The 27123-nt window shown below is 37.1% G+C and overlaps 1 protein-coding gene across 1 annotated transcript; it reads right to left on the bottom strand.

The window, feature by feature from the left end:
- PYGO1 (pygopus family PHD finger 1) lies at positions 1-27123 on the bottom strand. The gene is made up of 3 exons (XM_070377943.1): positions 26939-27123; positions 9121-9206; positions 1-8052 (listed from the first exon to the last, which is right to left on the bottom strand). The coding sequence occupies exons 1-3, from the start codon at positions 26985-26987 to the stop codon at positions 6928-6930; spliced, it is 1260 nt and encodes a 419-aa protein (XP_070234044.1). The 5' UTR covers positions 26988-27123; the 3' UTR covers positions 1-6927.

The following is a 27123-nucleotide window of genomic DNA, read 5'->3' on the forward strand; positions in this document are numbered from 1 at the left end:
AGCATTTAAAAAACAGTTATTTTTCTCTTTAAAAACTAGCTTTATTTAAAAGAATCTAAAGCATAACACTAACAGGAAACAAATTTACAATACATATTGTTCAAGAAAGCCTGCCATACATAATTTCAACTAATAGTAGGTCTATATACTGGTAAATAACATTATACAATGCACAAATGACATTTAGCATGATCCCTGAAAAGAACAGCCAACAATAACACAGACTGTTTTGATAGAACCTCTACACATCTTACTACTTACCTATAGAATAAAAAACTAAAATGTGGAAGATAAGTTAAACTCCAATTTTAAAATTCTAGCAGATGTTTAAGGAAAAAGAATAATAAGGAGGAAATTAGTATCTTAAAAAGAGAAATGAAAACTGGCTTACCATTATTTACAGTAATTATTAAAAAGTATTCAGAATTGAGAATTATTTGGTTTACGAGTTGGAAGCCAAACTGCCCATTATCTACTGCATTCAGTTACTAAGCCAATTTTCTCTGAAAACTGTAACCTGCATGTTAACTACATAAAGAAAATAAACAATTTGGAGGTAACCTAGTCATTTCATACTTTATTCAAATTTTTCCACAAAGCAATTCATGAATCATTTAATATGAGTACTTCTTTAAAACTCTATGATTCAAATAGAAATAGATCCAGTTCTAAAAGACTGTATATGAAGTACCAGGAAAAAAAAAAAAACATGTAAAACTAAAATACAAAAAAAAAAAAAAAAAGAAACCCATGAAAACACTGAGTATTCAAATAAAATATAATGGGATTATGACACAGTATGGCATCTGGAATTTTTTTTTAAGTAACTGAGATTCATTGCTATGTCAGTTCTATCAATAGCTGACAATCAAATGTATGATACATACCAAAACAACCATGCCAAAAATGACAACATCAGTAGACATTAACCTTGTAATATACATCACTGATATAGTAAAATTTTATCAATCCAGGATAGTTTAAATTGATAAAAGTCTGAAATTTTGAATATTTTAAAAAGATATGCAGTTTAAGCACTCACAAGCATTTTTTTTCTGTTAAGTGTGTAATTTCAAATATGCAAATCTGCAAGTATTATCTATTACAATTCTTTTGGGTACTTGGTTTGATGACAAAAGAATGCTTTTAAACTAGTATTCTGAAATAAATGCTTATAAAAAGCTAACATTTTTTTCAAGATTAAACATTTTTCTTTAAAATCTTATTATTTTCATTAACAAATCTTTTCATCAGAGAGTACAAACACCAATCAAGCCTTGAATCAATGGTTACAAATTCTAACTAGAGGCATTTCATGTTATTTTAATAAATAGTTTCTCAATAAATGAAGATTACTATTACTATTTATTTTGATTATGGTGGAGTGAATGATATCTTTCTTGGTTGGAAGACATTAAAATAAGTTCAAAGTCTAGTATATAATGATACAGGCTAAAAAAATCTAATATGCACTGTCAGTTAAGATAATTCCTTAGTAAATTATAACTGTAAAAGGAAGATCAAATTTTTAAAAAGTATTTATTATGAGTGCTTCTAGGAACTGCCAACACCAAATTTTATTCCTCTCTTCCATTTCAGACATCAGGCCATCTATTAATACTAACCCATAAATACTGATGTCTCACATACTTCATAGAGTAGCTTAAACATATCAGCATAAGAAATAATTAGTATTACATAGTAATTTCCTTTGCCATAGGAATAAATGTTGGACAAAGTCTGGAAACATTTTATTTTCCAATTTGAATTACAGTAATTTTGCCACAGATCACAGCACTAGTGCATGTGTTACTTTAAACATGCTCTAAGAACAAAACAAAAATTTACTGCAAAAATACATGTCACCAATGTGGAACACACTCAGATTTGTATAAAAGTACTGAACTAATATCCCAAAAAGAGGTATATGTAAGCAGTACATAAGGAAGAAATAGTTTTAATATGAAACAGTCATTTAAGTCACATACATCATGATAAGAAGCAGGACTTTCTTTTATAAAAGGTATTTTAACTAACAAGCAACATCATCTACATCACCTACAGAACAAGAAAAGGACAGGTATTTAGAATTTTAATATAATTACAAATAATGTGTTTTGACAAAATACGACATAAGATGAAGCTTATCCATTGGCTTTCATTAAGTTGTCAATGAAAATTCCCTTCCCTTTACTTGCCCTAGACCACTTGTCTTGGCAAATACTAATGCCATCCTAGTTCCTTTACTCCAGGGGTGCCTCTAAGCTCCCATCACTGTACCAAGAGTTGGAAAAATACAGATGCGACTTCTATACTACTTTATAGGACAAATGGAATACAGGAAATGGGGAAGTTACTTAAATTTGGAAATAAGAAGGAAATCTCTGAGTTCTGAAGCAGAGAAAAAGTGAAAAGTCTCAAAGGAAACTGGGAAGTACTCTCAAGGTATCGATCTAATAAAAATACTGCTTTCTATGGTGCCTGAAATGTGGTCATATTGCCGGAAATCTAAGATATTAGGATTCATTCTGCATAAAGTCTTTAAAAAATGAGAAATTTAATCCCATATTCTTCACTTTGTTCAAGACTTATTGGAAAACATTTTCCCCTTAAAAATCTAGCCAACTACAGCCAACAAAGAAGTGTGACTTCTGAGGAAAGATATGAAATTTTGAAGTATAGAACATCCAGGAAGGGAAAAGGCAGGTTGGTTTCTAGAGCATTTCACTGGAGAATTTAAGATGGTAGGAGGGCAACTGGGAAACACTCACACCAAAGTACGTAACCTTCCTGTGTCCAATCAGGAAAAAGGTAAGACCGACCTCTCCTTTCTCCTTCCTACATTAATTGGTTCTCCTAAAGAAGGAGCACTCAGCATGATACTATTGGCTAACTATATGAGGTTTAAATAAGCCTTTATGAGCTTCCCTAAGAATCTAGTCATCTTATAGAGAGTTCTAAATCGCTATTTACAGATGAACTTTGGGAATCTTGATGCTTTTAATTAAAAAGACCTTAAATAACAAGACACTCATGCATATGAAACCTCTATACACTGCAAAAAAGAAATCAAAAAACTCTCTCGAGCTCCCTTTAAAAATCATTGCTTATATATATATATATATATTTACTATTAAATACAATTACTATAACATGTTGAATAGTAAGTACTAGCACTCAGTTTGTTCAAGACAAACAAATTTGGAAGAGTATTAGAAGAAAACTCCCGATATTTACCTGGATGATTAAAGTCAGCAGATATCAGGGTGACCTATTATTGCAGTTTTTTTCCTACCACTAGGAAGAGTTGGGAATCTAAACACATACACACACAAATTGGATTTCTTGTATTGTGTTCATCTAAGAAGAATAAGCACTAGTACAAGAAAATCTTCAGTTTTATGTACATAATCTTCTAGTTTGGATAACAAGAATCATAATAGCAGTACTCTAAAGTATTTCACACACAAGGAAAACACGGATCACAAATCTAATTCTAAGCACTCTATCTGAAGAATAATTTATTTTTCTTTTACAAGCTAAATTATTTCTGTATTAGTGAGTCCAGTAGCATCTGGAAGCAAGTGGTTCAAGAATTCTCTCGTGAAATGAACAAAGCGAGTTCTGAGAAAGGAACTGATGATTTAAAACTTTCTATCAGTAACCGAGTCTTGTTGAGGGAGCCAGCTGCTGACAGCCAGGCTGAACTCTGGCAAAACTTGAGAATGTAGGAGAAACTCCAAGATTTCCTGCTCAACTGCACGTCTGTGAGTCCTTGTATATATGTGTGCATGTGAGATGAGGTCCTTTCAGTGAAGGAAGAGGATTACGCTAAAAAAGGTGTGATGTTACTAGAAGATTATGCATCTCATTCCCTCTTTAAATATTTTGAAATTAGGGCAACTCATCACTTGCATTATGAAAGCCACATCAATTTGTGTAACAGTCTTCTTTGAGTTATATTAGGCAAATTAATATCTGGCCTTCTTAAAGTTCATCACTTCCCTACCAAAAAGCCTCTAGAAAACTTCTGACAGTGTTATATAGACAAATGTAGAACTAGTAAGAAAATTAATTCAAATAGATGAAAACATTCGCCAGTTATGATTACAGTTTGCCTGTAATTCATTGCTGGAATCAACCATGTTTTTTTCCTCTTTTGGATATTTAACAGATTTTTATCTAAGTAAGTAAGGTGTTCTTAAGACCTAAACACATGAACAAATTCACTTGTTTGTAAAATTTTAAAAACAATTATTTGGAAATGGAAAATAAAAGTCACATTATAAATCAAGTATTTTTAGACTAATTTGAGAGAGGTTATTTCCTTTTCACAAAACATTCATAACAAATAAAACTGTAAGCAACAGAGGGCTTTAGAAACTGCTTCTCACCAGTTTTAGCAATGAACACAGCGAGTACTACTGTGTTAACTCCTGAGGACACTGGAAGGTTCTACTCAGTATCTAACTGTACTCAGTCATTTCTTTTTTAATCACCATCTGATGCTAGAACTGGGTTTATAGCATGCAGTGCATTATATCTTAAAAAAACAGCACTCATTGGGATTCCAAAAACAACTTAACTAGATCCTTATATATTTAGAAAATAACAAAAGCTACAATGTAAGCAAAATATGATCTTCAAGTATGCTACTGAACAATGTAAGCAAAATATGATCTTCAAGTATGCTACTGAACAATCAAATGTCAAGAGTCAGCCCAATGTACTGCATTTTAATCTGCTTCAAATGGTTAAATTTTCACACAAAGGAGTACCTAGTATGAGAGTTTATATCATTTCCTAGAACTATAAAGATATTTATCTTACAGCTATGCTTAAAATATTTTGTACTCACCTCTAACTAGTCACAGGTAAATGGGAAAAACCTTATATTACCTTGTACCATATGAAATTGCTGTTTTTGTTGGTCACAATTAAAACACTATTTAAAAAAATAAGTTTTATTCAATCAAAATACGCATCATGAGCATTAATAATTTTCTTCTAATAGGATATTAAATATTTCATTTTTATAAAATTCATCATTTGCTATGTTGTATAAATTGTTCAAACCCTCCAATTACCGTTTCTCAATTGGAGAACATGTAGTTTCTTAGAAAAAGCTCCAAACGATGCAAACTACACCAGTTCACTGGATAAAGTTCTGGTGACTATGCTGGAAACGACAGAATCAAATAATTAACTGCTTAGTGGCTTGTGACATGTGATGCCAGTGCTGTCATGTAAAAGTGTCAGTTCATGTTTACTAATCAAAGGGTATATAATCAAAATTTTCAAGCATAATTTAAGTTTCTTGGCAATATTGCTGCTGCTGTCATTTCACCAAGGTTTAAATGGTTGTCACTATCCCTTTTGCAGATCAACACACAGTCTTCAGATTTGGTCACAACAGTAATGATGGTTCAAGTTTGGGAGCTTTATCAACAACCAACCATTGTGTAAATTGCTATCAACTGTCATATAGAATCCTTTTTTTGGGTCACAGGTTTTGATCCACTCCAAAAACAGGTTTCTGTTGTTTCAAATCTTAATGAGTGTACCTTCAACTGTCTCCATTCTTGATCTTCTCTCAAGAGAATACCTTTAAGTCTATTTTTACACTCTCCCCAGCCCCAGCAGAAACTTGTGTCTCCTGCAGGGCCTCAAATGGCTGTCAGTAAGCTCTCACCTTGGCTCTTAATTGATCTTCACTTAAAATGGATTTTGAAGTCCTGTGAGGCTCATTTTTAAATTCAGATCCCAAGAACAAGGTTTTTCAAACCACCACTGAGTAGTTCTTCTGCCAGCAGAGCCCTGTAAGGCCAAATTCATTTTTCTATGTCCCAGTTTGAAATGATATTAAGAAAAGTATTCACAATTCTTCTGAGAATACTGTATTATTTATTTCTCTGGAAAACAATAACAAAACAACTCAATAATCAAGGAAAACTGAAGAGTGAAGAGCATAATATTGTTATATTTCTAAATAAAAGCACAACTAAAAACACCCTTTATGACAACTCTACTAATTGTAGTCAATTTTCAACTGATCTTACGTTAGCAATTTCATGTGGTACAATCCACAAGTTAATCAACAAATACGTATTGAACATCTACTATATGCTAACATCTGTCTTGTAGCTGTACAAACAGACATCCTGGAAAGACTGACTTGATAATATGAAAGTCACTAATTTCAGGAACACCAGTAAGGGAGGAATCTGGTGTCATACTCTACTATTTGTTAGATGATCCATTAAAATGTATGTTTTCATGTTTTAGCTACATATATTCTTTCTGAAAACACATTACATGGATTCTCAAATATTCTTTGAACTAAATGTTTAATTTGATATTGCCGAAGTTCAGCAGTGAAATACACTTGACCCTTGAACAATGTGGGAGCTAGGGGTGCCAATCTCTTCACTGTCAAGAACTGCATACAACTTTACAGTCAGCCCCCCAAAACTGTGCTTCCCTATTCTAGGATTTAACCAACCAAGGATCATGTAGTACTACAGTATGCGTTTACTGAAAATCAGTGGGCGTATGCAGTTCAAACTTGTGTTGTTCAAGGGTCAACTGACACATCTTTCAATTTTAACTTTTAAAAAAGTAAAAACTGGCCTACGTTTGCTATACATTATCTTGAAGCTTCAAGAGGCTTTTATGTTTAACAACAGCTAAAATTTATTTGTATAGTACTTTCTAATGCACCCCCATATACATTATTCTTATTTATGATAGCAAACAAGACAATACAAAATACGCACTAGCAATGAAGTGGAGTATTAATAAAAACTAAAAGGTAAATAATCTTTTCATGTATGCATTTTAAAAAATTATGTAAAACATTAACATCCTGTGTCACTGACCCTCTGTAATACACAGAGGGTGGGGAAACACTGAAGTGAATGCCTGTTATTAGCCATCACTGCCCACTGCAGGTGGACCGAATGTTTCTCTAGTGCGCATTAACTGGACATCTTTGTCAGCCATACAGGTATCACAGCCCCATACTGCTGACGCTTCTGCTGTTAGGAGGCCATAAGCTGTTTCGGTCATTCCAGTGCAGATCCGATGAAACCATTTCTGACAAGAGGCTTCACATAAGATGGCATCCTGATCATCATTCACTTCATTTGTACAAATTCCACAAGGATACACTGGGTCAGAAGAAGAATGCCCATGACGGCTTGGGTGGAGAGCGGATTTATTGCTTTTCTCAGTGGTGCATGTATCTGTGGCACCTCTAGGCTGTCGTGGTTTACTCTGTGTCCCATTTGCATGGCTGTTGTTTGTAGCTTCAGTGCTACTCGAACGGCTATTCTCTTGACTGACGACATTGTTTCGATTCACATTTTTTAATTCAATATTACTCTGATTCACTGTGTCATCCATGTTTAAGTGAGGTGGATGAGCAGAGGAGTTTTGATTTGTGTTTTTGGTAGCTCCTTGACTAAAGTCTTGTTTTGGGGGTGGTGCTTTTGCTTGACCAAAAGTGTTTGGGGGAGGGATAAAAGAATGATTAGATTCTAACGGAGAACTAAAATTGGAATTACTTGCAGGGACAAAGTTAGATGCCAAGTCAGGGTTAGATACTTGGCTAGCATTCTGCGGAGGAATCTGATTGAAGTTTTCAGCAGGATTTTGTCTAAAATGTTGATTAGGCATGTTAACATTCTGAGTCAGTGCATTATTGTAAGATGGATTTCCAAAACTTGAATTATCATGTGGCCCAAAGTTAAAAGCATGAGGTCGATTAAAACCCATGCCCAAAGGATTCTGAGGAAATGGGTGTGGCTGATTCCTGAGTGAGTAAGGACCACAGTATGGGGAAGACATTCTTGGAGGAACGTGAGGTGGCATTCTGAATGTGCTGTAGCCTCCAAAGCCAGGATAACCAGGGCCAAGATACGGATTTGATGAAGGTAGTGGTTTATAGGAAATAGTATTGTAGTTGTCATCAAATGGATTAGCAGCCACTAGATGGTCAGAGTTTGGATTCGGTGGCGGAGCATACTCAGACAATGGAGGAAAAGAAGGCCCCTGAAATGAGAATGTAAAGTGAAATACATGTTTTTGATCAAAGAAGTCATAAATGTTAACATTTATGAACCCAGGTTTTAGTTAAATTTCTTTTGAAATTTATGAAATTTTAATTTATGAAAATTTAATTCTTGACCTTTCAATCCCAAAAAACGTTTATATTTAATTATATTTAATGATAAAAATGTGTAGGTTTCTTTCATTTAGGAAAGGAAATATGGTATTTTTTTTTTAGCTCAAATCAATTATTTCAAACTCTAGATGTATTCAGTCTTCAAAAGAAGCTTCATTACCATAATTTTCATTTAATATGCTAGCCTACAACTATAATCTTTCACTTAAAATTTTAACTAAAAATACCTTTATGCCTCCAAATAGCTATAAAATTAAATAACAGTAAACAGGACCTAATTTTTTTTTCCTGGCTAAATTTCAGGGAGTAGCTACTGAAGTAGTCCCAAAGCACTACGTTCTAGACCTCAGACTAGAAAAATTAACTGCCAGTTTTAGTCACACTGCAAGTTTAACAGTGTAGCCAAAATGGAGAAAAGTAAAATGTACACACTTCATACTTACTTGCAGTCTTTACAACAAAAAGAGTGCTTCAAATTTATAGAGGATAAAACCAAGAAAGTCAGTATTTATAAATGTTTATTACGACCAAAGATTATAGACAAAAGATGCTTTCTGCTTCATGTTATGTACATACATACTGATTTATTATAATAGTTGAACATTACTCCAGGTTAAACTTGTGTCCATGTATTTTTAAATCTTTTCATAAAACTACAGGCATCTATTCCTTTGAAGTTAGATTTAAGAATAAGCATTTTAATTTATTTGCCTACATTTCCTTCTTGCAGTATTCACTCTAGGCCTACAGTCCAATAATAGCCATGAGTTGCAGAGTAAAAACTAAATAAATGAATAAAAATACAATCACTGCAGAATTTACTACTAGGTTCAGAATGAGGATAGTAAACAAAATCCAAGACCAAAGTTAAATTTACCTGATAGCGTGATCATATCAGTGAAGAAAAACTGTTAACAAAGAAAATGCCAATTTACCTGTGTATTTGTCTTGCGTTTTTTCTTATCTGGGCTTCCTAGTTGCACACCTGGTCCTCCTAACCCATCCAGTCCACTATCACCACCTAAAAATAAGTAAATACATCCAAATAATATTTCTATTCATAAGTTAAATTTTATATCTTTTATACCATTATAGCTACCTGTTAATATGTTTTCTATTTTTACTGGATAAAAGTAGTATTACGCTTTTATTATCTTTGTTCTTCAAAAAGCCTTCCCCATAATCTCAGCCAGAGTCATTCACTTCTACTCCCACAGCATTGTTTTTTAATTTTTTTTTTTTCAGTGAAAAAGTAAGTCTCTATCTTACCCTCAAACCTTCAGTCATCTGGTTTCCTATTCCTGAAGCAAACACTGTTGCTAGTTTCTCTCCATCTTTCCAAAGATAATCTAGATTAATTCTAGTGTATCTCTAGGGAGTACAAAAAGGATACCATGTTTAGTATAGAACAATGGTTTGTACCTTGCTTTCTTACTTGGAAATCATTCTATGCCATTACATATAGAACTGTTCCATTCTCTAACAACTGAGTAGTATTTCATAGTATGATTATACCATAATTCATTAAACTAGTCTTCTCCCTATTGATGGATTTCAATTGTTTCCAAACCTTTGCTTTTCTGCAATGAAAATCCATGTATAAATGTCTTTACACTCATGTACAAGTCATTCCTAGAACTAGAATTATGGCATCAAAGGCATATGCCTTTTAATTCTGAAAGGTATTATCAAAACACAACAATGAATGTGGGCATGATTTTCTCAATCAATTAAAAGCAAAAGCTTGACTATGTTAAAAAGTAAGTTTATCAATGGAACTTTTTTCCATTAAAAAAGCACATTTTTTATTATAGAGAATTCTGAACATATACAAAAGTGACAGAATAAAATTATGTACACATATATGTAGCCATATAATACATATTTATAACAGATTAATAAATAAATTCAATGGGTTGACAGAAGATTTTAGGAGATTTGCTCATACACGTGGATTCTAAGAAAGAGATACTTAAACTGACACCTAAAAGATGACAAGAAATCTCTCATCTGAAGAGCAGAACAATAAGCCTGTAGGCAGAGAGAATAAATAAGAAAGGAGCACAAATGTGTCTGAGACATTTAAAAGAGGCCAGTGTGTTAGGGGACTCTGGAGAGTGCCTTCAGAAGAGGCTGAAGAGACAGGCAGGGACCAGATCATTTTAAAGTGTTAATGGACTGATTGCTGTATCCCCCCACAATTCCTATATTGAAGCCCTAACCCTAATTTGAGAGTATTTGGAGATGAGGGGTTTGGGAGGTAACTAGGGTCATACTAGGTCACAAGGGTGGGTCCCTTATAATGGGATTAGCAGCCTTAGAAGAAGAATAAGTGATTGTCCTTGCTCTCTCTCCCCTTCCCTTCCTTCATCCCTCATGCATACACTAGGAAAGACCACGTGAGGACACAAGAAGATGGGCATATACCTACAAGCCAGGAAGGAAGCTCTGACCAGGAACTGACAAACTGGCTGGCACCTTAATCTCGGACTTCCTAGCACCAGACTGTGAGAAAATAAATTTCTGTTGTTTAAGCCCACCAGTCTATGGCATCTTGTTGTGGCAGCCCAAGCTGACTGAGATATAGAGCCTTGTAGTTTATGATAAGGAATCAGGATTATATTTGGAGAACAGTGGATGATCATTTAAGAATTTCAAACAGGAAAGTAACACGATTTGTGTTTTTAAAAGATTACATTAGCATTTGTGCTGAGAATAAATTGGTGATGAGAATGAGGTCAGGAGCAGGGAGACCTGTAATGATATCTTTACAACAGTAGCTCAGGGAAAGAAATGGTACATAGCAATAAAGAGAAATCAGCATGCTGGCAATAGTCCCACACATAACAAAATGCAAAGCAGATTTCTGTAAGGGCTATTTAGGACAAGTTTAAATACTGTGGAGGTAAAAACTATGACAAACAATAACAAAATTTTAGTAAGGATTCTGGATGTTAAATTAATATTTAAACACCAAAAGCTTTCATGTATAAAAACCACAACTAATTAAAAGATAAAGAAGAAGAAAAGTTTTCATTTTCAGGAACAAAACTAAACTAAAATAACTAGCAATAAACTTAAGAAATGCACAAGACCAGTATGAATAAAAACTTTTTAAAAGCCCTATTGAGGGACAGAGAGGAAGTCTTCTAATGAGTGGAAAGGTACTCCCTGTTCTGGCTAACCATCTGGAACAAAATAACACTGTTTTTCTTTAGAGCACATATTATCCCAGGTAACCTGATTGTGCCCTCCTCAGAGACATCAGCACTGAGTCACTAGTCCCATCCTCTAACCCCATGGGCATTTATACCAGCCTAAGCAGCACCTCCTTCTCAGAGACCGGAGTTTAAACTCCACAGGGTCCCTCTTGTGAGTGGACATGTTTTTATAATTCCAACGTGTTTCCTATGTCCTACAGCCATGAGGACATGCGGAGCTTCTTCCCACAGTTGTTACCTCTGTAAAATCTTTAGTATTCCATTTTGCCAGTTTAATATCTGTTAGCAATACTTTATATCAAATTCTTTACATTAAAAATAATTGGTATGGTTTCTGCCTCCTGACTAGACCCTGACTGATACATACCTCAAACCCTACCAGCCAGAAACTATCATTACTCGTAAGTTAACATCAGTCCAGACTTTTAGCTTACTACCTACCTACCTACTTTCACTCCTGTGTATAAACACTGATAGTAATATTTTTACAAAAATGGGATATATTTAAATAAAAGCATTAAATGTCAACTTATTCAAATTTAATAAGGAAAAAGAAACAAGTTAAAATGATGAATATGCTAAATGTTTCTTCATCAAAAGAGAATTCTCTAAGGCTGCTGCTGCTGCTGCTAAGTCGCTTCAGTCGTGTCCGACTCTGTGCGACCCCATAGACAGCAGCCCACCAGGCTCTGCCGTCCCTGGGATTCTCCAGGCAAGAACACTGGAATGGGTTCTCTAAGGCTAAAACATCAATAAAAACATTAAATAAAAAAACATTAAAAACATGGTTTTTCTTTTTTCTTTAAATAATGTTGACACTTCCTTCATTGAAAGTTGAGGACTATAAATTTTTACTTTTTCCTTTTTGTCCTGTAGGTTATGGTTTCTTTATCTTCTGCATGCTGTTTTTCTTTTTCTTCACTATGTGTGTTAGTTCATTAGTTTGCTATAGCATGTCTGAGTAATTATCATGCTTTTATTTTTACCCTGTAACTTTGCCCAGACCTTTTAAACTCTGATTTAATGTATGTGACTTTGACTCCCTTTTATTCTTATCTAAGGTTGTTTGCCTGGCTTAGGTGGTTTTCTTGGCTTATGTGGTATGTATCTAATCATATGATGTTTTTCCTTTACATTATTTTAATGTTAAACCTAGCCTGACATTCCTAGAATAAACCCAATACGAATGTTACATTTATTAGACTGGATATTCTCTTTAAAATGTTTGCCTATCTTAGTAAGGTTGTTAACCTCTCGTGTTTCCTTGAAACATCCAGGTTCTTAATTTTGAGGTTTTGTTAAGTGCATATCTACTTATTTGTAGGGTGCAGTAATCCACTCACATTAGAGTATTCTCTTGTGTTGTCTTATTCACCTTGTATCCCTGAAGACTTCTTCTCTCTCAGAGAGAGTCCTTTAAAAACAACAACAAACCTGTTTTACTCGTTTTTTTTCTCACTCAAAAAAGTGAGACAATAAGAACACTCGTTTAATTTGCTTTTCTCCAGACCTGGGGTTACTAGTGAGCATTCTCAAAATTTTGTAAATCACCAACAGCTCCCAAGAGGAAGGGGTTGTTTTAGAAGCCTAAAACAGTGATCCAGATTTCAGCCTATTCCAGATTTATGTTACTGGGCTGTGCCACTTCCCTTGTTTGTTGCTGACATTTTTTGCCATTTTTTTTTTTCCAACTGTTTTGGTTCATTTCACTTGAAATTTAAGAAGAGACTCTGTAGTTTTGTACTAGCATCTTATCTTAAAGGTTTCTATCTAACTGTATCTATGTTCCTTCACTTAATCTTCATAACAAACCTATGAGGAAAATCATCCTCATTTTAAAAAAGAAACAAAGAGAAATGAAATTGTAAAGGTCTGGGCCATACCTCTGGTAAAAAGCAGCTCTGAAATCTGAAACTGGGATTTGTTTTCTTTTACTTGTAGGTGTGCAATTCAATGGGTTTTTGTTTTGTCTTTAGCATATTCACCACCACCAAGCAGTGTATCTATCACCACTATTTAATTCCAGAACACTATCATCATCCCAAAAAGAAACCACGTACCTGTTAGCCATACAATATGTGGATCTGTGTTTGGCTTCTTTCACTTAGCATAATATTTTCAAGGTTCAGCCATGTTACTTTATGTAGTACTACTGCATTCTTTTTTATGGCTGAAGAACATTCCACATTATTTTTATCCAGTCATCAGTTGGTGATCACCTGGGTTGTTTCTATTTTGGATGCATTTATGTACACTTTTTAAATGAAAGTGTATTTTCAATTCTCTTGGGTATACACCTAGGAGTGCAGTTGCTGAGTCATGATATCTCTATGTTTAACATTTTGAGGAAACACTAAGCTGTTTTCTACAGTGGCTGCATCATTTTACATTCCCCGCCTCTGAAGTCTAAGAGTTCTGATTTCTTCATATCCTCCCTGAGATTTATTTTTTTATTTTAATAGTGACTTTAGTGAGTGTGAAATGGTATCTCCTTGTGCTTTTAATTTGCATTTCCAAAATTACGAATGATGTTGACTACCCTTTCGTGTATTTATTGATCTTCTGTGCAGAAATGCTTTTTCAAGTTCTTTGCCTATTTTTTCACTTAGATTGTCTTTTCTGTTATGTTTTAAGAGTTCTTTACATATATATTAAGGATACAAGAGTCTTATCAGATGTAAAACATGTAAGATTTTAATTTTGGTGAAGTCCAACTTATTTATTTTTGCTTTGTTGCTTAAGTAAAACTAAGTTTATTCAATTTCTAAGATATAAGTTTGCCTTCCAGAAATCTTATACATATAATGTCTTCCTCAATGGCCCACAAAAGGCATAACAGTATATACTAACATACTGAACGGAGAAATGTGTTGTTCTTATATCTGAATACCTAGAAATTTCGTGGAAAAGAATAAGCAGTGGGCCTGAGGTCAAATAATAAAGTGATTATATAAACAAATAAAGAGGCCAAACATTAAAGCCCTGTCTTTCCTAATGCTTGTTATGGGTACTTCATTATAACAAAAGTGTAAATAGAAAAAGGTAATGCTTAATAATAAAAATTCATTAATACACCCAGAAAAGATGTCCTTTTCATTATAGGGGACTGGAATGCAAAAGTAGGAAGTCAAGAAACACCTGGAGTAACAGGCAAATTTGGCCTTGGAATACGGAATGAAGCAGGGCAAAGGCTAATAAGTTTCACCAAGAGAATGCACTGCTCATAGCAAACACCCTCTTCCAACAACACAAGAGAAGACTCTATACATGGACAACAACAGATGGCTAACACTGAAATCAGATTGATTACATTCTTTGTAGCCAAAGATGGAGAAGCTCTATACAGTCAGTAAAAACAAGACGGGAGCTGAGTGTGGCTCAGAACTGAACTCCTTATTGCCAAATTCAGACTTAAATTGAAGGAAGAAGGGAAAACCACTAGACCATTCAGGTCTGATCGAATTCAAATCCCTTATGATTATACAGTGGAAGTGAGAAATAGATTCAAGGGACTAGATTTGATAGACAGAGTGCCTGATGAACTATGGATGGAGATTCGTGACATTGTACAGGAGGCAGGGATCAAGACCATCCCCAAGAAAAAGAAATGCAAAAAGGCAAAATGGTTGCCTAAGGAGGCCTTACAAATAGCTGTGAAAAGAAGAGAAGTGAAAAGCAAAGGAGAAAAGGAAAGATATACCCATTTGAATGTAGCGTTCCAAAGAATAGCAAGGAGAAATAAGAAAGCCTTCCTCAGTGATCAGTGCAAAGAAAGAGAGGAAAATAATAGATTGGGAAAGACTAGAGATCTCTTCAAGAAAATTAGAGATACCAAGGGAACACTTTATGCAAAGATGGGCTCGATAAAGGACAGAAATGGTATGGACCTAACAGAAGCAGAAGTTATTAGGAAAAGGTGGCAAGAATACACAGAAGAACTGTACAAAAAAGATCTTCATGACCCAGAAAATCACGATGGTGTGATCACTCATCTGGAGCCAGACATCCTGGAATGTGAAGTCGAGTGGACCTTAGAAAGCATCACTACAAACAAAGCTAGTGGAGGTGATGGAATTCCAATGGAGCTATTCCAAATCCTAAAAGATGATGCTGTGAAAGTGTTGCACTCAATATGTCAGCAAATTTGGAAAATGCAGCAGTGGCCACAGGACTGGAAAAGGTCAGTTTTCATTCCAATCCCAAAGAAAAGCAATGCCAAAGAATGCTCAAACTACCGCACAATTGCACTCATCTCACATGCTAACAAATGAATCCTCAAAATTTTCCAAGCAAGGCTCCAACAGTACGTGAACCGTGAACTTCCAGATGTTCAAGTTGGTTTTAGAAAAGGCAGAGGAACCAGAAATCAAATTTCCAACATCTGTTGGATGATCAAAAAAGCAAGAGAGTTCCAGAAAAATATCTATTTCTGCTTTATTGACTATGCCAAAGCCTTTGACTTTGTGGATCACCACAATCTGTGGAAAATTCTGAAAGAGAGGGAAATACCAGACCACCTGACCTGCCTCTTGAGAAATCTGTATGCAGGTCAGGAAGCAACAGTTAGAACTGGACATGGAACAACAGACTGGTTCCAAATAGGAAAGGGAGTACGTCAAGGCTGTACATTGCCACCCTGCTTATTTAACTTATATGTAGAGTACATCATGAGAAATGCTGGGCTGGATGAAGCACAAGCTGAAATCAAGATTCCAGGAAAAATATCAATAACTTCAGATATGCAGATGACACCACCCTTATGGCAGAAAGCAAAGAAGAACTAAAGAGCCTCTTGATGAAAGTGAAAGAGGAGAGTGAAAAAGTTGGCTTAAAGCTCAGCATTCAGAAAACTAAGATCATGGCATCTGGTCCCATCACTTCATGGCAAATAGATGGGCAAACAGTGGAGACAGTGGCAAACTTTATTTTTTTGGGCTCCAAAATCACTGCAGATGGTGACTGCAGCCATGAAATTAAAAGACGCTTGCTCCTTGGAAGAAAAGTTATGACCAGTCTAGACAGAATATTAAAAAGCAGAGACATCACTTTGCCAACAAAGGTCCATCTAGTCAAAAGCTATGGTTTTTCCAGTAGTCATGTATGGATGTGAGAGTTGGACTATAAAGAAAGATGAGCACTGAAGAATTGATGCTTTTGAACTATGGTGTTAGAGAAGACTCTTGAGAGTCCCTTGGACAGCTAGGAAGTCCAACCAGTCCATCCTAAAGGAAATCAGTCTCGAATATTCATTGGAAGGACTGATGCTGAAGCTGAAACTCCAATACTTTTGCCACCCCATGCAAAGAACCAACTCATTTGAAAAGACCCTGATGCTGGGAAAGATTGAAGGCGGGAGAAGGGGACGACAGAGGATGAGCTGGTTGGATGGCATCACTAACTCGATGGACATGACTTTAGTAAACTCTGGGAGTTGGTGATGGACAGGGAGACCTGGGTCCTGCAGTCCATGGGGTTGCAAAGAGTCAGACACAACTGAGCGACTGAACTGAACTGAACTGATTAATACATTAGTCTCTTCTGCTGCTGCTGCTGCTAAGTCACGTCAGCCATGTCCAACTCTGTGCAACCCCACAGACAGAAGCCCACCAGGCTCCTCTGTCCCTGAGATTCTCCAGGCAAGAACACTGGAGTGGGTTGCCATTTCCTTCTCCAATGCATGAAAGTGAAAAGTTGCTCAATCATGTCTGACTCTTAGTGACCCCATGGACTGCAGCCCACCAGGCTCCTCCATCCATGGGATTTCCCAGGCAAGAGTACTGGAGTGGGATGCCATTGCCTTCTCTGAGTCTCTTCTAGTACATATGAATTACCTTTTCCACAGCATTATTAAGACTACTGAATAGCTGTAACTTTTTCTATTAAAATACTGTAATTTAAAGATGAACAAAATCTACTCTATCATCTCTGTTCACTTTCTGAAACTTTAATAATAATTTCTATATTTACTATAAGGCAAAACTCTGACATTTGGAATCATTTAAATAAATTCCATATTTTCAAGTAATCTGTGGGCAAAGCCATCTAAAATTCTTTTTTGAAAACTGAATTTTATAGTATTACTTTTTTATTTAAGAGTCTAATATTTTCCTCCATAAAACAATCCTTCAAGTTCCCACTGGTCTCTGTTGCCCCACTGATTATTCATCTAAAAAGTTAATGAGGCCATTTCCAATGGCTTGACTCTTGGCCTTACCTAGGTCCCTCCCATCACTGTCTCTAATAATGCTGGTTCTGTCATCTCCATGATATAATAAGTCACGTTAAATCAGATTAATGCTCATTGGGGCTAATTAGAATATAAGCTACCAAGAATTTCTGTAATTATTACTCCTTAGAAATGAAGCTGCAAGGCCAAAATCCCTAAGGAGGGAAAGTAGTGATTATAGAGGTAGTTATTTAGGTTATCTTAATAACTTGATGCCAGAGCTTCTCTCTATCTGCTCTACACTCTTCAAGGGAAACCATGACCATTTCAGCCAGAAGTTGAGAGCTGTGGGGCACAGAACCAAGAAAAGGGAACTTTCAAAGCTTGTTGTAACAATGGCTACTCTGATCCTTTTGTTAATTCTTGAACTTCTTAATCTTATCTCTTCACTCCTACCTGCCCAGTGCCCTCCGAATGCACAAGGGGCAGAGAAGTTGGAAGGAGTGATGTCCACAATAGGGAAAGAAACCTCTCTCATCCTAAGAAAGTAAAGGAATTTAATCTATATATTATCACCCTTCATTATGTCAATCAATCTCAATTAAGCAAAATAAACTTTTACCTTTTATGTAGATCTGGAAGCTTATTTCTCTCCTTATCATCTTAGGGGAGTTTCCAACCTATTAAATGAAGCTATTTTTTCCCATCTAAAGACTCTACAAATTAATGATTTTTATATGAAACTCATTTATAAGGATAAAATCATTTATTTGTATGCGTTAGTCACTCAGTTGTATCCAACTCTTTGCAACCCCACGGACTATACCCTGACAGGCTCCTCCATCTGTGGGATTTTCCAGGCAAGAATACTGAATCGGGTTGTCATTTCTTTAACAAGGGGTCTTCCTGACCCAAGGACTAAACCCGGGTCTCCTGCATTGCAGGCAGACACTTAACCATCTGGGCCACCAGGAAAGCCAAAGTGAAAGTGAAAGTCGCTCAGTAGTGTCTGACTCTTTGCAACCCCCATGGACTACACAGTCCATGGCATTCTCCAGGCCAGAATATGGAGTGGGTAGCTGTTCCCTTCTCCAGGGGATTGTCCCAATCTAGGGATCAAACCCAGGTCTTCCGTACTGCAGGTGGATTCTTTACCATCTGAGCCACCAGGGAAGTATTTGTAAGCACTTTTTATTTCTTAAAATCAATTTTTTCCCTTTTTAAAGAGTGGATTATTTACTTTAGGCCTCTTATGGTTTTTTCTTGGTCTAGGTACAACTTCTTTATTCTTTAGGTTTAAGACTCAATCTATTTTGGCACCAAGTCTTTAAAGGGAACATTATTCTTGTACACTAGATATGAGTGTGCCTCCTATATTTTAATTTTTCTTTTATTAAACTCATTTTATTCATTTTATCACATTATGGTTTGGTATGTGATAGTAACTGTTCTTGTAAGTAATATGACTGCATTATTTTAAAACATTTTTGTTGTTCAGTCGTTCAGTTGTATCCAACTCTTTGTGACCCTGTGGACTGCAGCATGCCAGGCTTCGCTGTCCTTCACTATCTCCCAGAGCTTGCTCACACTCTTGTCCATTGAGTCAGTGATGCCATCCAACCATCTCATCCTCTGTCACCCCCTTCTCTTGCCCTCAACTTTCCCAGCATGAGAGTCTTTTCCAATAAGTCGGCTCTTCGCATCAGGTGGCCAAAGTATTGGCGCTTCAGCATCAGTCCTTCCAATGAGTATTCTAATATTTTCCTTTAAACAGACCTGCTTCAGCATTATTCCAAGTGTGTATTTTAAAATGTGAATGAATTAGAATAAGTATGTACTCTAGACCAATTTGACTCAAACCAGGTTTTGCCCTCCGAAATACTTATGTTGAAATCCTAATCTCAGTGTGATGGTATTAGGAGGTGAGGTCTTTGACAGGTGATTAGGTCAAGTGGGCTCTGTCTGCCCCTATGAAACAGACCTAGGAGAGTTTCCTCACCCCTTGCCATATTAGGACAGAGTAGGAAGACTTGTCTATGAACCACAAAGTGGGTCTTCACCAGACACCAAGTCTGCTGGCTCCTTGCTTTCAGATTTTCTAGCTGTCAGAATTGTAAGAAATAGGACTTCCCTGGTGGTCCAGTGTTTAAGAATCTGCCTGCCAAAGCAGGGGACACGAGTCTGATCCCTGATCTGGGACGAATCCACATGACTGCAGGGCAACTAAGCATATGCACCACAACTACTGAGCCTGAGCGGGGTGACTACTGAAGTCTGCGTGCCCTACAGCCTGTGCTCTGCAACAACAGAAGCCACTGCAATGAGAAGATGCACACTGCAACTAGAGTAGCCCCTGTACGCCACAACTAGAGAAAAGCTTGTGCACAGAAACAAAGATCCAGCACAGCCAAAAATAAGTAAGTAAATAAAAGTTTTTTAGAAAAGAATAGTAAGAAATAAAATATCTATTGTTTACAAACCCCCCAGTCTATGGTATTCTGTTACAGCAGCCCAAACAGACTGAAACAGTACCTAATACATTGCCTGGCACAGAGCAGACCCTCAATTGCTAGTCCTCATTTTGTTTCCCTTTAGACTAAACTTTATCACTAGCGTACTTCACTTCCGTTTCTACAGTACTTAACATCCTATCAATATCTAATAACCAGCAGTGACGACACAATCACTGGACACTCAAATATCAGTTTTTCGTAACAGCACAGAAATCTAGCATATACTGTCAGTTGGATGTGAGCTTCTTAGTTAAACAGCTTTATCTTCACCTGAAACATACACTTTAATAATACTGGTCTCTACCATGGAATGGAAACATTGTGAATGCGTGAATATAGTGTTACATGAATTCCATCAAGCATTTGGCAAAACGGCCGTATATGACTGAAATGAAAAACACATTATTTCCTTTTCAAATGCAAGGCAGAAAGTGTCCACTATATGATGCCTCAAATCTATATCAATCTGGGCATGTAATAAATATTAAACTCAAGCCCTCAACCTCAGTCATTTAAGTTTTTAAATATTTGTGGTTCCTGAGCCAGCTGTTCTCCCCAAACTAACAATCTTTGCATTACTGTGGTGCAGTTTAAGGCTGCTCACAAAGGTAAAGCTTAGAAGGGTGGGTAGATGGTGTCCAAGAGGAAAGCTGACTCTATACAATAACACCTCTAATAATGGGAGGTCTCAATGGAGCTGATGCTTTGAAGATGGGTATCATAGCAAAGTTAGGAAAAAGAAGAGGACATGCCTAGCAGAAGGAACAGAATGTGCAAAGAAAAATGTAAAGGCAAGAGAGCTCATGACATCTAGAGAGGAAATGTGAATATTTCAGAAATGGAGCATGGGAGACAAGGATGAACATGTTATGAATATGAAGGATGGAGGACTAAGTGGTAGGCCTGGGTCAAATAAGAAGATAGGAATGTTAGATTGGGTCAACATAAGAAGGTTGGATTTTCATCAGAAATGCAACGGGAAACCAATGAATTTTACAAAAAAGAGTAATGTGACTAAACTGTGTTTGGGGAGCACTATGTGGCTAGGATTTGAGGCCCCAGAATTTACATTCTAGCTTTGCCACTTACTGGCTGGGTAGACTTGAATATGGGCTTCCCAGGTGGCACTAGTGGTAAAGTTCCTGCCTGCCAATGCAAGAGACACCAGAGGCGCAGGTTCAATCCCTGGGTCAGGAAGATTTCTTGGAGGAGGAAACGGCAAGCCACTCTAATATTCTAGCTGGGAAAACCCCGTGGAGAGGGGAGCCTGGCAGGCTATAGTCAATGGGGCCACAAAGAGTCAGACATGACTGAAGCAACTTAGCAGGCAGACTTGAATATGTTACATTACCACATATTGCTAAACCTCTCTGAACATCAATTCCTCAACCGTAAACCTAGAATAATAATAACATAACTTACAGGGTTATCGAGATGATTAAACTACTTAGAAAACTGCTTGGTAAGTACTTAATAAATGGCAGTTATATATCACCAGCAGGAAGTAGCAATGTGGAAAATGGGTTAAAAAAGACAAAATGGGTCACTGAAACCAGTGACAAGGTTAGTGTAATAATCAGAGATAAGCAAAATCTGAACTAAAAGAAGTAGCTGTGGAAAGACTAGGAGATGACAAGTACAAAACATACTAAAGAGACAGAATATCTAGGACTCTGGGACAGTGCTGAGTTGTACTGGGGGATGGGTTTGGGTTACTAAATAAATGATCGTTATCAAGTTAGGGAATATGGGAGGAAAAGCATGCTGAAGGTCTCATAGACACCTTTCATTCCATTTGTTAACAACAAAACCCATTTATCGCTCCCTCATCAATTATTCTTTTATATATCTGTGACACCATTCTCTTCTGTTTTTCTCCTCTATCTCTCTGGCTACTCCTTGGCATTCTGTTTTTCAGCGCCCTCTTTTCCCTCTTATCTCCTAAACATTAGTGTTCCCAAAGTTGCTTTCCTCAGTGCTTTTTTCTTCTAACTTTTCCCTCTCTTGGGCAAGCTCATCTACTCCCAAGGCATCAAATTAATATTCACATGTTTACTGATAACTTCCAAATCTCTATTTCTGGCTCAGACCACCCACCTCAGTTCCAAACCATGTATATCCATTGCATACTCTGCAACATCCCACGGGGATACTCATTCAACGTGCTGAAAACCAAACTCGCCTTCCTGACACTCTGCCTAGTCCTTACTTATGCTAATTAAAAAATAAAACAAAACAACGATCCCCCTCAAAATCCTGTCCTTTAGATTTTCTCTCACCAGTTGCTTCCCTCAGTTCTATGACTACGTAAATTATGCTTACTCTTCTATCTTAATCCAAATCTTCCATACACTCCTCTTATCAAGATGGTCTGTATTTTTTTAGTACCGTCTACCTTGTATGCTTCTGTGACATTTCTGTGTTATTATGCCACTCTAAAATACATCCTCACCTCTTCAGTGTCATTTCAACTCTGGTTAAAAGCTTTTCACCTGAAGGTTACAGTCTTTTAAAAGCAGATAGCTACTTAATCACTTTTGCCTCATGACTAGTGAAATTTCTACTAAAGAACTATCATTTATTCATAGTCTAGATGGAATTATCTTGATATTATATAGTGTTCACCACAGTTCTGACATGAGTCATATAATGTCAGCTGTCTTAATTTTTCCACACAAAATCAGTAGTAAATCAGACAGAATTGTATTTGAAACAATAAATGTGACATTTATGTAAAAAAAATAGCATTTCATCTGAAATGAATGCTTCAACTCTAAATTTGCTTTTCTTCTTCATTTTCTCTTTAATTCTCTAAGACTAACTCTTCATTTGCATCCTTGATGCTATTCCTTCTCTCATATGCAGAAACTTGATTTATGAGGATAGGAGCCTTGTCTATTTCATGCCCAACTTCCACAACAGCAAGTACCTAGCACACAGTAGATATTTTTTTATATGTACTGAATGCTTTATTAATGAATTATTCTCTTTTTCCGTTGCTTTTTCAGTTTCTCCCGTCTTCCTCTAAATCAGGTCCTTCTGTTGGTCTACTAATATGTCTATTATTGTTCAAGGGAGAAAAAGTAAACAAAGAGAACCCACACAAACTTTGTCTTGACTCTTTTCAATCTATTGGCTACGTATTTCCTTCTGCCACCAAGCTTCTTTTAAATCACATCTTCACCACTTAATATTCAGCACTTTGAAATATGGTTTTCTCCCAAAAGTGCCTTCTCAAAATCATCACTAAGTTCCTAGACCTTCTTCTCACCCCTCATCCTCCTTGCTGCTCTTTCTACATTTAAAACAAAGGAACACCCACTGCTTCTTAAAACTTTCCTCCAGGAGGCCTTCCTTGACTCCCTTAAAGAGGGGTTATATGTTTATTTTTTCATAGATGATCACAGCACTTATCACACTGTTTGTAAATGATTACTTTTCAGTATCCCAGACTACACTAAAAGTTAGTGAAGACAAGCGTTATGTCTTCTTATCAATGTATTCCCATTGTCTACCCAATAAATATCTGTTGAATAAATGAACAAGTATTGTCATCAGAATACTGGATAACAGGACTGTTGGTTAAACTAAGGATGATGGTAACATTTTAAGGGAAAAGGGCAAGTAAAAACTGGTGGGAGAGGCTATGGACAATCTGAAAGCAGCATAAAGATATGAATGAGTTCCTTCACGTATTCACTCATTCATTCATCTAGTATCTCCTGTGAGCAAAGCAGTTAGGGAAGAAAAAGAAAAAGAATCAAGATATTGCACATATTCTCATGGATCTGTCTTTCAATCAAGGGCTGAGGGCTTGGGAGCTGGTAAGAACTGGTAGGAAATATGAGAAAGATACTTGGCCTTTCTAGATATGAACTCTGAATCTAATATTAAAATATCAGGACAAGTTTGGAAAACTACCAGTCCACTTCCTCTGGTCCACTTACCTATCATAACCTAGGTCTAACAACAGCAGTTCTCAAACTTTTGTGTACATAAGGACCCACAGGAGAGCTTGTTAAGGATGCAGAGAAATCTTTCAGAAATCCTAATTCTGTGGGTCCAGGAAGCTACATTTTGTATAAGCATCCTAAGGAATCATGGTGCTTTAGGTCTACAGAGTATACTATTATAAAGTCCTTAAGTCATTCATGTTGTCCTAATTTTGCCATATCTGAGTTATACCTATAATATTATTTTCTAATAATTCTTCTAAATTTAAATATATATATAGGTCTCTCTATAGATAAACATATGTAGAGATACATCTATAAATATAGATAAATATCTATACATATATCTCTATCTATACATATACAGATATGTAGAGAGATCTATCTACCTATTATGTCTATCTATCGTCTATATCTTAGCCTTATCCTCAGCAAGAGGTTTGATGACTTACACTTTTTATACACATGAAATACATAACCATTAAAAAGTCTGCCTATGTATATCAATGGATGGAGAAACAGTTTGAGAAGCAATGTTCAAGAGATTATGTTCTGCAAACACCACATTCTTATAAGCAGTCAGATGACATAAATTATAACCAAAAGCTTCAGGGCAGTGAAGTTCAGCAGAACCGTGCTTCAGAAGAGCTCAGGTAGATATACTGGTACCTTTTATGGATTATAAAATAATTTTAGAATGCTTTAAAAATTAATGTTCTAATTAGTACAAAACGACTTATTATAAAAACTCCTCTTCGTATCAGCTTTTTATTTTAAAAAGTGCTTTGTCTTATATTCTGGTACTTAACTCTCACAGTATTCTTGAACTGACACCTGAGTGAATTCCCAACATCTAAGTTAAAACCAGCAGTTGTAACAAAGCAAAGATAGATTTGTGCTCTTGACCCACAATGACATACCCATCAATTTTATTTAAAATTACATTTGAGTAAGACTGACAATTGAATTCAAAGGTATAAACTTGATAACGATTTCTTTTCCTTCAAGCCCAAAATAATTTACAATAATAGGCAAAACAATATGGTACACATATGAAAGAGATAACTATTTCAGAAAGTCTGCTCCTTAAAGGCTTTGGCAACTCATAACCACAAAGAGAAAAGAAAAGTTGAAATAGAAAATCTTCACCAAGAGAAAGACTGTGCTGATGTTAAGCCTGTAAAAACAATATTCTGCTCTAAATTATGTTTTTGCTTAAATGTTTAAGAAAATCAATCTCTATCTAAACTCAAGTGATGTTATTTGGATCCCACATTGTCACTGTGTCTCAAGCCAGTTCTACAGATTTAATATCTAGTCACAAGAAACAAAAACACAGATGAATGGCTGCGGTCCTCAGTCTCTACATCACTTAAATCAACTGGAAATTTACCTTACTACTGATTTATAAAGCACTGTATCTTGTTTGGCTGAAAGGTTTATTACAATAGCCTCCTAAGTAGCCTCCCTTGTTAGCCCTTGTTCGCTACAGTCTATTCTCCACACAGCGGCAAGTAAAAACCTAAGTCACGTCAGTCACTCTCCTAGACAAAACCATCCAGCACCTATCTCAGAGTGAAAGCCAAAGTAAAATCTTTCAATGGCTCACAAGACCCCCAATACACACTCACCCTATCCTTCAGCTCAGCTCACACTACTGTCCCTTTGCTCACTCCATGCCACTTACAAGAGTTTCTATGCAGCTGCTTGAGCACACTAGACAACTTCCAGACCCAGGGCCCTTGCACTTGCTGTTCCTCTTGCCAATACTGCTATTCCCACGCCTATCCGTAGGGCTCTGCTCTATCACTTCCTTCGGATCTTTGCCAAACTTCATCTTCCAGGTGAGCCCTCTTATAAATAATCACTACCTCCCCACCCCCATACATACTTTCCAACCACTCTCCCTGCTTTGACCTTTTCCATAGCACTTACCATTTGACATTCTATACCTTTCATTTGTTCATCATTTGTTTACCTCACTAGTTTGAATTCCCGGTGGGTGAAGATGGTCTTTTTGCTTTGTTCACCGTGGTATCCCAGTGTCAAAAACAGTGCCGAGCACAGAGTAGATGTTCAATAAATATTTGCTTAATGAGCAAACTGTATGACTTCAACTTTAGGACTTTCAACCTTAACCTTATTGAACGCTAGAAATAAAGAGCTGGAGGACACTCCCCAAATTTCGAGACGGCACTTGACGTCTGAACTTACAGGCAGTATCTTTTGTCTGGCACACGTTCCCCCTGATATTTCTTAGTAAGGCAGCAGGGAAATTCCTAACTCGTGTGCGAGGAAGAAGCCAGCCGACCGACCGTGTGTAAAACTGATTTGGGGCGACTTGCTTCTTATCCACAAGCCAATAGAGGAAAGCGTTTTCAATGAATATAGTTTCTCCTTTCCTAAGGAAAATAAGCTGCATGTTTGTTGCCTTTTGGAAGGTGGGAAGGGGGCCCGGGAGAGACGCGAAGGCCCGGCACACCTTCTGCAAGAGCGTCAACTCCAGTGCGGTCCAACTTACTTTTTTGTGGGGGGTAGGCACCGTTCGTGGTCTCTGCCGGGGGTGTTTCTTTCTCACCCTCTGAGCTGCCTATTGTGCTGTGTCTGGCCAACGAGGTAAGGTGGGCGAGAAGCGGGGTATGAAGGGATGCGGAGTGCGGCTTCAACTGCCTCCTAACACAAAGTCGGGGCGGCCAGGGCCCGGCGCGGTGGTCCTGCGGGCGGGCGAGCGCCGGGGCCGCGCGCCTTCGACCGCAGCCCGGGCCCCGGGGCGCAGGCGGGACGCGGGCTGCGCGGAGTTAGGCCCGGACAGAGCCCCGTGGCCTCCCGGCGGCCGGGCACGCGGCCCCCGCGCGCCCCGCTCACCCCGCTTCCCTCAACCCGGCGCCCTTCTCGGTTACCTCGAACTCTCTTCAGCGAAATGGGATCCTTCTCCTGTTCTGCTGACATTACAGACCGCAAAGCATGACTCCCCCCCAGGCCGCGGGAATTCGGTCTCTTTGATGCTGCGGCGGCGGCTCCTCCTCCTGCTCGCGGGGCCGCTGCGGCTGCGAGGCGAGCCTCAGAGCTGAGGCGCGGCCGAGGG

Source organism: Bos mutus, chromosome 10 (assembly GCF_027580195.1).
Source record: "Bos mutus isolate GX-2022 chromosome 10, NWIPB_WYAK_1.1, whole genome shotgun sequence".
Classification (NCBI taxonomy): domain Eukaryota; kingdom Metazoa; phylum Chordata; class Mammalia; order Artiodactyla; family Bovidae; genus Bos; species Bos mutus.

What these genes read in the sequence shown, in the direction of transcription:
- PYGO1 (XM_070377943.1), bottom strand. Translation starts at nt 26,987, where the DNA reads ATGTCAGCAGAACAGGAGAAGGATCCCATTTCGCTGAAGAGAGTTCGA. An exon ending in TTCGCTGAAGAGAGTTCGAG is followed by an intron (nt 9,207 to 26,938) that starts GTAACCGAGAAG and finishes ACTTATTTTTAG; the next exon opens with GTGGTGATAGTGGACTGGAT. An exon ending in AACGCAAGACAAATACACAG is followed by an intron (nt 8,053 to 9,120) that starts GTAAATTGGCAT and finishes TTCTCATTTCAG; the next exon opens with GGGCCTTCTTTTCCTCCATT.